This window comes from Lonchura striata, chromosome 5 (assembly GCF_050655825.1).
Source record: "Lonchura striata isolate lonStrDom1 chromosome 5, ASM5065582v1, whole genome shotgun sequence".
Classification (NCBI taxonomy): Eukaryota; Metazoa; Chordata; class Aves; order Passeriformes; family Estrildidae; genus Lonchura; species Lonchura striata.
In genome coordinates this window covers 58264796-58281359 of record NC_140707.1, presented here as the reverse complement: position 1 = coordinate 58281359, position 16564 = coordinate 58264796, and the positions used below count along the sequence as shown (strand labels likewise).

The 16564-nt window shown below is 40.6% G+C and overlaps 1 protein-coding gene across 4 annotated transcripts in view; it reads left to right on the top strand.

Annotated features, from left to right (window-relative positions):
• The window catches only part of ITPK1 (inositol-tetrakisphosphate 1-kinase), a 139007-nt gene extending 123474 nt beyond the window's left edge, over positions 1–15533 (top strand). For all 4 annotated transcript variants that reach the window (XM_021541319.3, XM_085582303.1, XM_085582302.1 and 1 more), the window contains 4 exons: positions 162–327; positions 1866–1933; positions 3404–3566; positions 9066–15533. In XM_021541319.3, the coding sequence (XP_021396994.1) occupies positions 162–327; positions 1866–1933; positions 3404–3566; positions 9066–9388 (720 nt within the window). In that variant the 3' untranslated portion in view covers positions 9389–15533. The remainder of the gene's footprint in view (positions 1–161; positions 328–1865; positions 1934–3403; positions 3567–9065) is intronic.
• Positions 15534–16564: the final 1031 nt, after the last annotated feature.

The following is a 16564-nucleotide window of genomic DNA, read 5'->3' as shown; positions in this document are numbered from 1 at the left end:
TTTACTGCAAGTGGTGTTTGCAGAGCAGTGTGTCAGTTAAATGAAACACAATGAAATAGAGCAAGATGCAGAAAAGGAGATGTTCCCCTTGTTGCTTGTCAGGTGTGGGTAAGCATGAAAGTATTGCAGCCTTTTGCACAACCATGTGTGTGTGTTTCCAGATGGCGATCATCTTCAACCAGGAAGGCCTCAAAGCTGTTCGTCCCCCTTGTGTCATTCAGAGCTTCATCAATCACAATGCTGTGCTCTATAAAGTTTTTGTGGTTGGGGAATCTTACACTGTGGTGAAAAGGCCATCTTTAAAGAACTTCTCTGCAGGCATCTCAGGTACGTTGTACTGATTTAAAAGAAAATAACTGTTCTTGCAGCCTCAGCAGGAAACATCTCCAAAGAAAGTATCTGTGAAAAAACTGCTGAAGTGAAGGCAGCTGGTTTGGACACACCATGTTTCCTCTTCTGTATTATTTCAATAGAAAGGGAGATAACTTACCTGCTCTGGAATATGTACGAATGGCATTCATATAGTAAATATTTATGCAATGGTTACCTGAGTCTTACCTGTTAGACACTGCTTTATGTCATGTGGAAAGGAGGAGAGGGAGAGAAGTTCTCTCCTTTCACAGCAAGTTCATGTGTCATTTGTTCCGGAATTTGTTTATAAATGTGCTTTGGAGAGAATTTCCTGGATTCCATCATTTCAGCACTTCCTCTCCCTATTTTTACCTTGAATATGTGTGTGTTTTAAATTAAAGATCACTTGTGCTCTCCCCTAAATGAGCCCCCCTCTTCATGTGAGGCCCAGTGTTGAAAATCTTGGTGGGAAATGTCCTTTGGTTTGTAGATATCAGCTCTGCTGGGGAGAAGGAGGAATGGATTTGTCAGTGAGGAGAGTGATTCTTCTGTATGTCATTAGACAGCAACACTTAAAGTGTTTTCATTAAAGATTACTTAGAATTCTTTTATGGAAAAAGCTCTTTCCAGAGAACTCCATTCTATGGCCCACCAAAAGCATAAGAAAATTAGTAGCACATAGATGGGAGCAAGCATGATCTGATAGCAACTGAACAAATCCAGGAGGTGAGGATGGGATCAAACTAAAGGAGATGAATTAACAAATGCCAGGTTTTTGTCACTTTTCTTAGTGTTTTTGGCTAATCCTAGTATCTCCATGTATGCTCACTACTGCATTTCACACACCAATATGTATTTTGTTAATACAGGTGTAGTAGGATGCTGGTGGAAGATCTTGTCTGTAGCTGTGTGTGCCTGTATTTACATTTAGGTCTGGTGTATGTCCTGATCAAATTAAGTAGGCCAGAATCTGTGCCCATATAAACTGTTAGGATAGTGGCTTCTGTCACCTCAGAGTGTCTCCTGCACTCCAGTGGTGCCTCCAAGAGAAGGACAGGTCCTGGCCACAAAATGTATTGCTTTCTGCCATGGTCACAGTGCCCTGCCCAGGTTCCCAGGGCTCTCAGTGTACCCTGGGTGCTTCTGGCCTATCACCTACAGTGATTGCAGCTTCTCTCTTCTGTCACACACCTTCCCCTTGGAACTGTCACTTTAAGTATAGAAAATTAGTAAAAATTAACTTCATTATCTGACTGAACTTAGTTAATTTGCTCTGGTGAAGGAAGGAAAACTGATTTCTGTTTACCCAGTGTGTGGTTCTATTTATGTGTGGTCCAAGAACCGTGGGTTATCTGTCTGCAGGTCCCTGCCTGTGCAGGCAGCCAAGTGCCAACAGGCAGGAGAGCCCTGTGGGTGGGGTGGATGGTTGAGACCAGGATGAGATTCTTGGGGCTGCACTGCCACCTACTGTTCTTTACAGTATAAAGTTATTTACAACCTGTTTTTAATTGCAGACAGAGAATCAATATTTTTCAACAGCCACAATGTTTCCAAACCAGAGTCCTCATCTGTCTTAACAGCAGTAAGTACACTTGGTTTTTTCCCCCTGTAGTTCAGCTGGAAACCTATCTAATCCTTTCTTATGGAAGTGTTAGTAGCTAGTGACTCTCTTTCACAAGCTGTCTGCTTCTGTGTTGCAGGCTGAGGTCTGTTTGGTACCACGAGCCAGCATGACTGTGTCCCCCTCTGATTTTCCTTACCGAGCTCCGGTGAGGAAGAACTTGTAGCAGGGATGTGCTGCTTCCCAAACTACCCAGAGCTAATCTAGGCAAAGGGAAGAAGGAGGTTCTAAATCAAAACACCTGGCTTTTTACTGTCCAGAGAGATTGATAAGCATAAATCATTCTTCTAGGACTCAGTTCTGTGAGGAAAGACAAACAGTGAAAATTAAAGCATAGAAATTGTGTTGGCACAAAGGCCACAGAGGGCCAGTAGTTGTCTGCCATGTGAGCATGCCCAAGCTGTGACCATGGGACCATTTCTGGATGTCATTCAAGACCAGCAGTACCAGCACACTGCACAGTTTCATGCTAGCATTACCAGTCCTTTTACTAAGATTTGGATATATGAATCTTAACAAGTTCTCGGGCACTTGGCTACTGAGAAAGTCACTTTACAGCACTGGGTCCTTTAAATCTCTTGAGTCTTCGGATTCTTTTCTGTTTCACAAGCTCTGCTGGGGACTAGTTTTGTATTTGATTTTGAACTTTGCGTGCAACACTGGTAGGCATGCTAAATATTAAAACTGTAGTTGTGCTAGTCATAAATCCTTCTGTGGTTATGTTGAGGGAGAAGCCATTACTAAAAATTTACTTTCAGACTTAAAGAGTCATGTGGTTTACCTGCCATCTCATTAATATAAACATGTATTCCAGTCTTGCTTCTGTAGGCATAACAGCATACTTCTGCTGTGTAACATGCTGTCTAAAAAGCAAAGAAAATTGCATCCTCCATTCATAAGTAACCTAAGTCACTCATTTTAATAAATACTTAAAAAATAATTTGAACCCACATAAATGTATGCTCTTCCCTTAAGATATCAGGTGAGTTGTATTGTATGACTCAGATTAAACTAACAACAGGAGTCTATCCTGTTACCATTTAAGAGAGACCTTGATCTACACTGAAATAATGATAGCCAGAGGTTTTGCAGCACAGGGTTAAATATGCCACCTGTATATGTTTTTTAAGGTGTAGATCTAGTACTTAAAATAATGAGTCTGATGCTCCATTCATTCCTATACTGCTTTGCTTCTATAGCTGCACCAGTGTGAAGAGGAAGAACTAGATGCTTTAGAGCAGATGAATTTCCAATTTAGGAAGGATTTTAAATTACGAAAGTAGTTTCTCTTCGGTATCTTTCTCGGTTTCATGACACTGGTTCTCTGCAATTAGATTTGGTGGAAATGCACCTGGAAACTTCTGAAAATCAATCTTTCCACTAAAAAGGCTGTTCCAGAGTCCATTAGTAATGGGTCTTTTTCCATTTTAGCTGGATAAAATCGAAGGAGTATTTGAGCGGCCAAATGATGACGTCATCCGGGAAATCTCTAAAGCCCTGCGGCAAGCTCTGGGAGTTTCCCTCTTTGGAATCGATATCATCATTAATAACCAGACTGGGCAGCATGCAGTAATTGATATAAATGCATTCCCAGGTAAGAAAGGCCTTTCCACTCCTACTTTGAGGAGCAAGTTTTAACTGCTGTTGTCTCATATCATTGCTTCCCAGGCTGGGGGTGGTACAGCAGAAACTAGATGGTTCTGAGATCAAATACAGGTCAGTCTGGGAAGGGAAGAACCCTAATCTAGATATGGAATTTGCATCTGAAATATTAGCTCTTAGGAGATATGGTCAAATTTTAGTGGCCAATTGTAACATATCTCTTGTGCCCTCCTGTGCAAAGGGAAACTCAAGAACTGCAGTGTGGGACTGTGTGCTGGGACCTACCCTTTCTAGGTCTAGCCCTCATTCTGAAATGAAAAGAATACTAAATTCTATTTTAGGAAAGCTTTTAAAGATTACTCTTCTTTTGTTTTTTGGGGTTTTTTTTTGTTTGTTTGTTTGTTTGTTTGGGTTTTTTGTTTTGGTTTTTTTTTGTTTTGTTTTGTTTTGTTTTGGTTTTTTTTGAGACTCTGAGCCATTAAAAAAAATGAGGGGGTGGAAGCAACTAACTTCCCTTGAAAATTTCTTCCTATGCAAATTGATTCCTTACAAAGAGACATTTGTGCACAAAAGCAATACCAGGAATCGGAAAATGATAATATTGTAGGTGCACAGAAGTTGCTGTGGAGAGTTACTGTCCTTGCAGGTTCACGTAAGTGTGTCCTGGAGTAAAAGGATGGATTAGAGCAGAAATGTAGATATGGGTACATTTGTCTTCCACTTTTTTTAATGCAACATATATCTTGGAAACAACTAAACAAGCTCCTTGATCATCAGAATTGTTAAAAGGAGTTGTAAGTGTGAATAAGGGTGAGGCAGTAATGATCTCTCACTCATGCTAAATTCAGTAGTCTAACCCAGGAAAAGAACACATCATCCCATTTAATGCTGTTTTGCAGAGTGCTTTTCACTCTAAGAATCTCCTTTCATTATCTGAACGGGGGTGTTTGTTTCCAGAGACTTACACAGGCTGTTGTGTAGTTTCTTTAACCTGTCATTGAAAACTAAATTTTCAATATGGCTATGGCGTGTTTATATCTAGAGGTCTTGTCCTGAGCTCCCAATCTCTTCAGTTTTTCAGATCAGGTCCTCATTCCTACTGCCCTGTAGTGCCTTGTCTGTTTCTCTCCACAGTGACTGGCTTCCTCTTAAAACTCAGGTCTGCTATTCTCAGGTCACTTCCCAGCATGGTTCTACCACATGGTGTTATGCAATTTGCAGACTGTGAAAACACTCTTCTGCCCAGGGCAGTGAAACAACCTGAATTAGTTGCTAGATGGAACCATATCAGTTTTATTAATAGGATTATATTTCAGACAGTGGGTCTTGAAGTCAGTGATAGAGGACGTTCTTCTGCAATCCTGTATCCTGCATTTTGGTTTGGTGCTTCATGTTTTCAGTTTTGGGTGGTTATTTTCAAGTATTATTTAATATTGAGAAGTCCACATTGGGGAACAGCAATGTGGCAAACATATATTTAGACAGGACCAATGTCTTCTTGTTGTCACTTAAGTTTGCAGAAATGCTTTGCTGTATTTCTACCCAAAGGCAGTAGTTTTCAATATTCAGCTCAAGTCCTGCATTTCAGCCTGCACAGTAATTGTCTTTGAGGGGACTTTGAATTAATAGTGTTTTAGTCCTTACAGGAGGCTTGAGAGCACAGGGGAGTTTCTTACTGATGCACTGATCTGCATTGTGTCTCACAAAGCTATTTTTTTGTTGGTGAACATGTGGATTGTGTGATGGTAACTACTGACTTTATCACTGTGGGATAGGCTGAAGATTAGTTGGAGAAAAACTAGAGGATAGCTGCAGGGCCCAGACATACAGAAAAGAAGACAGGGGAGAGAAAAAACTGGCTTCAAATTTGTAAAAAGGTAGCAGAACTGAGATGAGTTCTGTTCTCAAGGTCTGCTGAGGTCAGAGAAGAAGCAATGGGGTATGCAACAGAAGCAAAGTTACATCTCAGCACAGAATACCCTGTTGGTCAAATGCATGTTCAGCAGAGGTAACTGCATTTCCCTCCAAGAGCCATTAAAGGCTGAAGAGTTAAAATGACTGACTTCATTGATGGAGCCAGCACCTTGCTAGTGAGAAGTTCAAACTCAGTCCACCTCAAAAGAGTCGCCAGTGGGCTGCATCAGCCCACTGTTCCTGGCTCAGTGCAGTCCCAGGAAGTGCCCTCCCTTGCTCTTCTTCTTCAAATCATCACAGCCTTCAAGGGTTGCAGTACAGCCATACTGGAGACAGCCCTCCTGGGTACTATCTTTGCACCACTGCTCTGAAAAGGGGAGGGGAAGAGATGCCCTTTAAAGAGTATGCACAGCCTCTTTCATGGAACTCAAGCCATGTCTTGGGGCCAAGCCTGACCAAAGCCTTATCCAGATGTTTGCTGCCTTTCTTGTGTTCTGTCTTCCATGTTTACTGGGTTTGAACTTTGTTTGAACCTGCCACTCCATGTATGTCATCTGAGATGAGTTTAATGACAGAATTAAGAGCAGGTGTACCTGTAGGAGGATGTTGTCTGTTATCTGCTCCATTAGTACAGCAACTCTTTAAAAAGATTTTAAAGATAAATGTCTGAAAGGCCTATTGTGTGTTTTGTTATGTGGGAAACTGCTGGTACTATATTTAGCAGTGGTTATCAGCTGAGATATTGAACCGTAGGCACAGTCACGTAGTGGGAGTTATGTTTGTCTGACCTAAGTGAGAGAAAAGGTTCCACATAACCTTCTGTCCTCTGGTTGTGGCTGAGCTCACCCAGCCCCAGCAGCTGCAGGTTGTCACCATGCAGGTGAACTGCTGGCTCTGGGGAATCTGCATGGGAGCCTCAAATCTGAACGTGTATTTTGTGAGTGTAAGAACATTGCTGTAAACGCAGGTTGTGGGCTGTTCATTTCTCTCTGACCAAGGGAACATGCAGAAAAGCCAAGTGTGCCAGCTTAAAAATGGTCATAGCCATTTCTTGCCTCCACCAAAGGTTGCAGAGGTGGGCACTTGTTTTCAGATGCATTGCAGGGTAGACATCTTTCCTATCCATGTTCAGCCAGAGGACTCTGAGACTGTTCTCAATATAGCAAAATTCAGACGTCTTGTAGACAGGCATTTCCAAAATTCTTTCAAGTGGGCAGATTGCACCTGCTGGAGCACGATTCATGCAAGTTATGTTTTAGGCATGCAAAAGTTAAATCCTCCCACTGATTCCCTGTGTAACATGAATCCCAAATTCACTGCCAGTAGTTTCTGAAGGTGGAATTTAACCTGCACTTCTTGATTTTGTTATCATTGCAGCACAGTGGTGTCCCACAAATGGCTAGTTTGAGAAGCCTACAGGAGCCCTAAGTGAACCAAGTGAGGCAATACCCACAGTTCACAGCCTTCCCAGGTGTCCTGTGAACCAAGAGTTTGCAGCTAATTCTCTTCCTGCCTTCCTTCTATTTCCTTTTTACAAGTTTGTGAAGTTTCTTCTGAGTGACCCAGCAGAATTTCTTGAGTATTTCCACCCAGTGTGCAGAGGGCTGGCACAGACAGAGCCTGCCTGTTACATACAGCTTCTTTTCACTAACATCTGCTGATTTCAGGACAGAATAACTGGCCATCTTATTCCTATTAAATATTTAAAGCAACTTACTTGTGAGTTTGCCAGGTGCCCTCCTACGAGGCTAGTTTGTTTTCAATGAGCAGACAAAGAACACTCTGGGGTACTATGGATCTCCTTGCTGAATATTAAAGCTGTTACTATGGAGATGGCTTATTCCTGGGGTGTTTGAAGCACTCTGAGTAGATTTGAAGGCTAATCCCATAGCTTTTACATAAGCAAGAAAGCGTAACAACCACTTCTGTCCAAGGGGTGGAGATCCTGTTCTGACTCCCATGGCCAGCCCTAGGAGTCCTAGTTGACCCCTGCTGACCAGTGGATTATCATGTTCGGCGCTGGGAAACTTGGTGTTTTGAAATGAGAGATTTGTTTGGTGAATCCCTTCAGGGGCCTCTGGGAATGGAGAACTGTGATCTGTTGTCTCACATTGCTGATGTTTTGTGTGACCTGTTAAGTATCTAGGAGAACTGGAACCAAGCACAATAAAATCCAAAGGAATGGAGCAGCCTAAGTAAGAGTTAATTGGTTGACATATGGTTTATAAATACACCATAAAATCTCCACATTTATTATAGGTGAAATTATAGTCTTACTTCATGTTTTCTGGGAAGTTGAGTTTTTTATTGCCTAAGGCAGTTGGCCTTTACAGGAGAATGGAAATTAAAATTGAATTTGTTATGGATCTGAGGAACTCTTCTGCCCAGTGATAACATCACTAAAGTGTTTTAAAGTATGCATTTACTTTGTGGTCTCTGGTTCTGCTGATGTGCTGCTGTGTGAATGTGTGTTATTCACATAGGTCTTTTAAACTTACTTATTACTTCAGATTCCTGTATTAATACCAGGTAACTTATAGAATACTTTTATAGACATTTCAAAACAATCAGCCTATCCTGTTAAACAACACTGAATGTCATATATTACCTCTAAACACTAAGGCAAACTGACAACAATTTTAGGTAATGCAGTAGCAGTTAAGATCCATTTCAGGACATTGTATGCATATATTGCATGTCTGGTTCAATTTTAAAATGAAATTTAATGATAAAACTGTGCCTGTAGCAGTGTTTAGAATAGACCCAGAAGCTCTGTACACCTGCCACCCTTTGTGTCACCAAAACTTTCACGTCTACTGGTATTTAAGCAACTGTTCTAACCAGGAAACTTGTTATTAAACTGCACTGTAAATTGTCTGGAATCACTTAATGGAACATGCAGAAAGGTGGTTTCAGTACCAAAATAAATGGCTGATGTTTCTATCAAATACTGTATCATTGATACACGTTTCCTATCCCTTGGGTGTTTCTTCAGACACAGCTGCAAACATGTTTTAAGTGTCAAGTTAGGTTAGGTTAGATGAGCATCGCTTCTTGCTCAGTGGGAAGCTGCTTTTTCTGTAGAGTGTAAAGCCAGCCCTGCTGTCCTCTGAGGTTTCCCTAACTGAGGGTATTGCCGGGCAAATTCTGGAGAGGGTCCAGACCCTCAACAAAGCTCTGCACTAGAGCTACTTGGCATAGAAAACCTGGAAATGTTATGGAAAATATCAACATTATACCAGAGAATTTGTAACTTAGGGAAAAACCTGGACATGGCAAAAAATGATAGAATATTCCTAAAATAATATATGCGTATATATACTTGGGAGCAAATCTGAAAGGCAATTGTTTTTTTCATTGGGAAAATACTTTTATTGCAAGAATCTCTGTTCCTGTTTATGCTAATCTTCTTCTGCTGTGACTTACAATGATGTAATGTAATTTTTTATCAGCTTTTTTATGATCAGTAGAGTGCAAGGATACTTCAAGAAACAAACTGTTAAAAGAAGCCTTTCAAAGAGCCTAAGGAAATTGCTTAATTGCTTTTTTTCTCTCCTTCATTTTTTTTTCTTTTCAGGTTATGAGGGTGTTTCTGAATTTTTCACAGATCTGCTGAACCACATAGCTGCTGTCCTGCAGGGTCAGGTACCTGAGGTGACCCAGCTAAACCACAGCAAGCTCCTGGCAGAGCAGAGTGGTGGGATCATGGACGAGCGGATATGCTGTGCTAGCACAGGCTGTCTCAGCGTCATGGGAAAAGACTCCTCCTGGATTGTGGAGAGCGAGAGCAGCAGCTCAGTAAAACTGCAACACCAGAGACTAGGCTGCAACTCAGCAGTGTCCCCCAGCTTCCAGCAGCACTGCGTCGCTACGTTGGCAACAAAAGCTTCTTCTCAATAACTTGCCAATGCCATGGACTGAGAAAAAGCCCCAGGGATACAAATTGTGGTCCCAGAATCAGATCAGGCTTTAACAATACAATTTACAAAAATATGGGGAAAAAACCCCAACATAAAACACAACACAAAAAAGCAAAGTAAAAGAACGTTCCATTTGATTTAATCTAATTTGCTGATGAAACGGACTGAAAGGGGAAGAACAAGAAAGTGATCCAAATCCATTTTATCAGATTCCAATTGCAAATCTGTAGTGAGTTTACACACATGTGTTTTAACACTAGTCCTTTCATTGTGGGAGGGTTGCTCTTTCATTTCTGTTGTTCTTTGTAATCACTGGTGACCAGCATTTTAAAATCTGACCTCATGGTATCAAGAAGATAATAATGTTGAAATGCAGTGTCTGAATGTAACAGTGCTAGAGATTTTTGCCTACAAAGCTCCCCATTCCTCTTTTTTTCCAGGTAGGCCTTTGCATAAGAAAGCTAGGACAACTTCAGTATCACTAAACCAAATCTCTTGAAATGCTGACATGTCATGATGTTGGCAGGTAGTTTGCTGTGAAGCCACTGCACTTTGAGGAGGAGAGAGCAGCCTGCTTATTTAGGGCACAGAACCAAGGTGACCATCCCTGTTCCAGCTTTGCAGTTCTCCCCCCTGGCCTCATGGCTTCACTCAGATTGGCTTCTAACCACACTTGCAAACAGCAACACGTTTCACCCGGAGAGGGTGCCACTATTTAGGTTGAGTCATTTAGTAGATTAAATAACATACTTTCTTTCAATTGTCTGCTAGTGCTGAAATCTTAGAAGAGCTAATGGAAGCAGCTTGTCTCTTTGCAGGGAGTTTAATTCTCCCTCCATTGCACTTGTGAGGACTCTGGGACAGCTCTGGGAAAAGGCTGCAGAGCTGTGCTTTTTCCTTGGAGCAGCACACCTGATCTGTGTACCCTGAGAGGTAACACAGTCACTGCCTTCATGTTGTTGTGCATTTTTTTCTGTAAAATATAAACAAATTGTGTACCTTCATATAAGGTAGAAATACAGGACAGCTCTAGCTTGGAGACCCCATTACTTTGTTGCAAGCTGCCAGGCGAGGCCATATGATAATTTACAACTGTGCTGTATACTATTTGTAAATTATAGCACAGACAATTTGTATCTCTTGAGATATCTTCTGGTATGGCAGCATCTTCTGGTATGGCAGCATCTTCTGCTGTTGAGAATTCCTGCAACTTCTGCTAGTTCTGAACACTATATTGGAAATATCCAAGTGCTAAGAACAGAAACACTATTTTGGTAGAAGTGGCCTTCTCTTCCCCTTATTAGCCCTAAAATACATTTAAGAAGCGTGGTGTTAAGAAAATTTCCTTAGTTAAGCTCCTAGCTTGTAAATATAGGAATTTCTGTCTTTTCTATAGCACGTGTTCATAAAGCATCTGTCACTGCAGCATTTAATACCAGTTTGGTTAGTATCATGTGTTAGATGGCTACTCAGAAAGAAAGGGTTTAGAACTTAAAGCCCAGGTAGATCGTGGAGAGAGGATTAAACTGTGTAAAAGATGTCACCACCCTACCTGATGGTACCAGTCCTAGAGGGGGAAAAGTTTTGAAGACTCATCTTCCAAAATGCCATTCTTGGGAATTTCCTGTAGCCAGGATTGAATTTTTCAGAATGATTTACACAACAGAAGATGATTCCACCTCTAGAGGGATTACTAACTTGAAAATATTTCTATGAAGAACTTTCTGAGTATGGTATCAGTCAAATCCCAGGGTGCACATAAGCACAGCCAATTTCCTGAAGTGTTGCAGATAAGTTCTGAGCTGGGCACACTTCACAACCCTTGTATGCTTTGAGGCTGCTGGATCCCGTGTTGTCTGCGGCTTGCAGGTCTCGGATGGCTGTGGTGTGAGTGAGTGAGATGTACATAGGTAAGGGTTTATAAAGGTATTTGTGGTAGACCAAACCTTTCATAAAGCCATGACTAAAATAAAATTTACATCTACAGTTTGGGGTTTGTTTTTGTTTGTTTAAAATAAAAAGTGTTTTTATGTTACATGTGTAACAAAAAATGCCCTCAGGAAGGAACTTGCCAGTGCATATTTTTGTATGGTACTTTCTTGTAACAGGCTGGTGGAGTGTTTGTAGACTTGCCTATTGCTCCCTTTGTTACAATGGCTTGGGCTTTTTTTGGTTTTTTGGGTTTTGTTTCTTTATCGGGTGGTGGGGATGAAGCAATGATGTTAGAACTGGGTTACTAACTCAAGACCTTTCAAACTAAGTATGTTTACATGAATCTGAGTGTTGGATCCAATGGAAATGTCTGTATGCTGTTTCCTAGTTAGAACATCAAATAAGAATTTTATTTTCCTGGCTGCCTTCTGAATTTTGGTTGGCCTATTTTGCACTGCTTTTTTTCTCCAAAATAAACTACTGAAATATAATAGTGCATTTTAAACTTGTTTACAAATGATTGTTAGAAGTTTATTTTGTAATTCTCTGAATGCTTGCAGAAATACTATATTTAAATATTACTCCAGACCTTGGCAGTAACTAGAAAACAAGTTTAGGTCATTGGTGTGATCAGTGACATTTTTCCCATAGTCTGTAATTTATTTTTTATTTATCGAATGTATCGGTATCACTTTAATTTGCCAGGTGCAGTTATGCAGGTACCTGTTGTGATGTGGCATTACAATAGAGTTTTGACATAAATTACCATGCATTTGCTGTACTTCTATATTTCCTTGCAGAAATTAAGGTAATGGCTCATGTACTAGAATGTTGCTAAATCACAGGGGCAAATTGGGAGACCAATTTGTAAAAGCCAAAACTGTAAATTACTGAGTATCCAGACATACAATTATGTTCTTGCAAAACTTTTGAGCATGAGTATGTTATTAAGCTTGTGCTAAAGTGCTTTTCTGAATTGCTGCCTCATTTGGTAAGTTCAGGATAGTTTTGATTTAAGATAAGCTTCACAGTAAGTTTGTTAATATTCTGTAGTCTTGTCTTTCTTTGTAAAGTAGAGGAGTGTAGTAATATTAGATCATACCAGAATGCCCTTGCTCTTAAAATTGCAGACAATCTGAGGAGATTTTCCATAATATCTGTTTGAATTCTTTTTATTGTGGGTTAGAAAAAGGTTCTCCTGTGTTTGCAGAGGCGTAGCTGTTGCTGCTGTGCTGATGAGAGAAATTGTATTAAAATTACATGGTCACCAGTTAGCTTTTTAGGGATTTATTACTGTTCTGCTTCACTGTTTGAAATCCACAAGAACACCATTAGCTTGACTGGAATTTCTCCAGGTTTTGTGTCAGCATGGTGGAAATGAGACTCTGGTTTCCACTGTAACTATGTAATTAGCTTCAACAGCTGAAGGTCTTTCCCTGTTGGAGAGTACTTGAGTGGTATTACTGCTGCCTGTGATGTAAAGTCACCCTCTTCCCCCTCTACCTAACTTGGCCACTTGTGCCTGACTTTGTGGCCTGTGCCAGAATATCCTGATCATTATGTAAAAGCCAACTGCAGAAAAGCAACCAAACCATCAGCATCAGTGCTAGCACATGTGGTTTGTGTAATGCAGAACCACTGGGCCAGTGATGTTTTGCCTTTGGTTGAAGTGTTTGGCTGTACAACCCTTGTGCTGAGGAGCTGATCAACTGGGCTGGTCGGTAGGTAGGATAAATTCATTATTATTATTAAGGCTGTTGTCATGTTAAAGCTGTTTAAAGCTCTCCATTGTCAGTGTGGGAGTGTGTCTGCAGCAGGTTGCACAGACAGTTTAATTTGTTCTCACTGTAGATGATACAAGCTAAGAACCAAACCCAGAGGCATCAGGAGATAATGAGAATTGTTCAAGATAAAGCCTCAAGTTTTCCAGATGAACTGTGAGCAGTATCCAGCCAGGGAACAACCACGTGGAGTAGTGGCTAGATAGTAGAGGCAGAATATAGTCTAAAGCCAACAGAATAAATGGGGCCAGAGATGCTGCCTGGCAAAAAAAAAAAAAAAAAAAAAAAAAGCAAAACAGGAAAAATGCTCCTGTTGTTTTCATCCAGTTAAAAAATACAGACTTCTCAGCTCTTAGACTAACACTGATTTCCTCAAGTCTTTGCATCGCAGCAGTGACAAGTGATTCAGGCTTTTCCACAGTAGCTTGTAGCCTTGCCTTCCACAGCTGTGCAGAAAATCTTGGATTTTGGTTTTTTTAGTGAACAGAGTCTGAGTTTGTAGCAGTCTCCCCATGCACACATTTGCGAGAGTTCACTTGCATTACCCTGCTAATTTTTTCATCCCTCTCTCCTTTTTAGTAAGAGATGTATTGATTTCTGTATTCAGTATACAATTACTTTATGGTGTGTGTTTTGTAACTAGGAATATGTGAAAATGCTTTGTGTAGAGTAAAATATTTCCTTTAATATAATCTCCTCTTGCTTTCATAGAAAAATGCACATGCCATTGCAGATCACATTGCTGATTTTATTTGTAATATTGCTTTAATATCTATTTCAGAGGAATGTAACCTCCAGAAAAGTACTTTCCACATCTTTACTACCTTTCCTTTCATTGTTCACCCTATGGATCCAGGCCATCAACACTTGAGCTTTCGGCTGAATGGGCTTCATGGATTCTGTCACATTTACATGGCCGCAAAAGTTACTTGAGATGGTTGAAGTTTGGGAGGATCCAGACATAAATGGAGATGTTGAAGTGATTCCTCAGCAACACAAGCACAGTAGCATTTGTAGCACACAAAAGAAATTGGTTTTGCTCTTGTGTGTGCAGGTGGCTCTTGGGGTCTGGTTCATCATGCTTCTGAGGCAGCTTTCCTGTGGAAATAACAAAATCCATTGAGAGAAAAACATCCTTTATCTGTGATGCAGAAGGAGAGTAGGGCTTGGGAGTAAAATCCTGGCCTGTGGACATCATGATACGAGTTGTCCAGAATTTCACTCTGTGGTTTTAATAGCAATCTGGGGTGATGTTTTCTTCATGATTCTTACCCTGAATCCACTGGGGCTGATGATAGCAGATGTCTGTGGCCCACACAAACTCATTTGCAGGTGACCTTACCCAGAATGTAATGAGTTTGCAGAGGGCTCCTGATGTGTTGGGAAGCTTTTGTTGATGGCCAGGAAATCTCTTGAAACTCCAAAAATAGCTGAAACAGCAAATGGAGTTCATGAAAATCAGGTCTTCCTCTCCAACATTTTTAAAGAAACCCACATTTTATTTCCTCCTTCATTCTTTACACAGTAGTTTTAGGTATAAATTATTTTAACTTTTTTTTTTGTGAGAAAAGTCATATATACATATATAAAGTTATTAAGTGTTGAGAATATGTTGAGTATAAAATAGTGACTTCTTTGTTTCAGATGTTAGCAGCCCCTAAAAATGAGTTGTTTATCCTCTTGTAAAGTCAGTGCTGTAAAAAAATATTAAAAAATAAAAGATGTGTTAGGTGTATCTTTTATTATTTATTTCTGATTCAGTATTTGATACAGCTTGTGTATGCCCTTGTGACAACCACATACTAAAACCACTGTTGTTCTTAAAATGGAGTAACAACAAATCCTTGGGATCCCAACAGTTGTGAGAGAATTGGCCCTCTGGGTGTGAATAGTGTTGGATATTGTCCTTCAGTCTCCAGCATTGCTCCCCACCCAAGCACGGCTGAATGTCGGGGACCATTGTGTGCGTGTGCTCAGTTTGGCAAGTTCATTGGTACCTGTGTTCAAATCCAGCTGTACAGTGTTAACAAGTGTGTCTTGTGAGTCGCTTCAGCCTGGTTCACTATGACTTCTGAAACATAATTCCCATTTTGTACTTAAATTTGTATAGAATTATATCAGCCCTTAAAAGATCATGGCTTACTGTAAAACCCAAAGTACTTGCTATTTGGCGTCTTCAATTGCATGACTGATCAGATCAGACAATGGAGATGGTGCTTTTATCTAACAGCATTCATTTCAATGGTAATATATTAATTTTCTTTTTGTTTGCCAAGCATCTGTTTTGGACAATTGTTTTGGTTTCAACAGTAAAGCAATATGCAGTAGGTATTGTGGCATTATCCTGTAATTGTTTTGAAGAGAGGATTGTCCCTTTCCAACACATAATGAAAATAAATGCCTTATAACAAACGCTAGTTTGCTTCCTCTTTCTGAGTGGATAGGGCAGCGAGGTGAGCAGCTCATCAGGGGAGGCCTGGGAATTGAATTGAATTATCACATCCTTTCTGAGTGCAGTTGTTTTGCAGCCCCACCCTCAGGCCTTGAACACCATCTTCCCATCTGAAAAAAGTCCTTGGGTCCCAAATATTTGTGATTACTTGAATATCCAATTAAGACAGTATTTATACTAGCTCCATCAAGTAACAATATTTTTCCTCTTGTTGATTTTGCATTAGGTAATGACAATTTCCGTTTACTGCTGCCATCCGTTGTGAAAAAACTTGTCTAACTCCTTTGGACATAGCTGCATTTCTGTAGGGGTTGTTTGGTTTCTTGGGTTTGGGGTTGGTTTTTTTGGTGGGGATTTTTTGTTTGTTTTGGTAGAGGTGTGGTGGGGAGCTGAGCATTTCTGTGAACTTACAGTGACATGTGGGCCTGAGTTTGCAAGGAGTTGTTTGGGTGCTGCTATTGGCAGACACTGTCACAAAAATGGAGAAACTAAATCAGAGTATGTTGAGTTGGAGGGCACCCATCAGGATCAGCAAGTGCACCCCCTGGCCCTGCACAAGACACCCCAAGAATCACTCCATGTGCCTGAGAGTATTGTCCAAATGCTTCTTGAACTCTGTCAGGCTTGGTGCTGACCACTTCCTGGGGTGGGAAATAAATATAAATACAATCTATTTACAATATACAATATTCAGATTAAAAATGCATACAGTATTCAAATTAAAATTTAGGTGAAGATCAATATGTAAAATGTGATTTTTCTAGGTGGAGTAACTCACTAATTGTTTCTGTGCAACACCTTTGGTTTCACTTTGGTTCCTCCATGTTTCCCTCATGTTAAAAAGAGTAGGATCTCAGGACAGAGTTGAAAGACTCACAACTTGCTCCAGTGCACTTTCCCCAGCCAGGCTCTTTCCTGCGTTGTGGCCTGTGCCAGGGGAGTTTTTGGGCCATGCCTTGGCCTAAACACCTCCTCTTGCCATTGAGGGCTG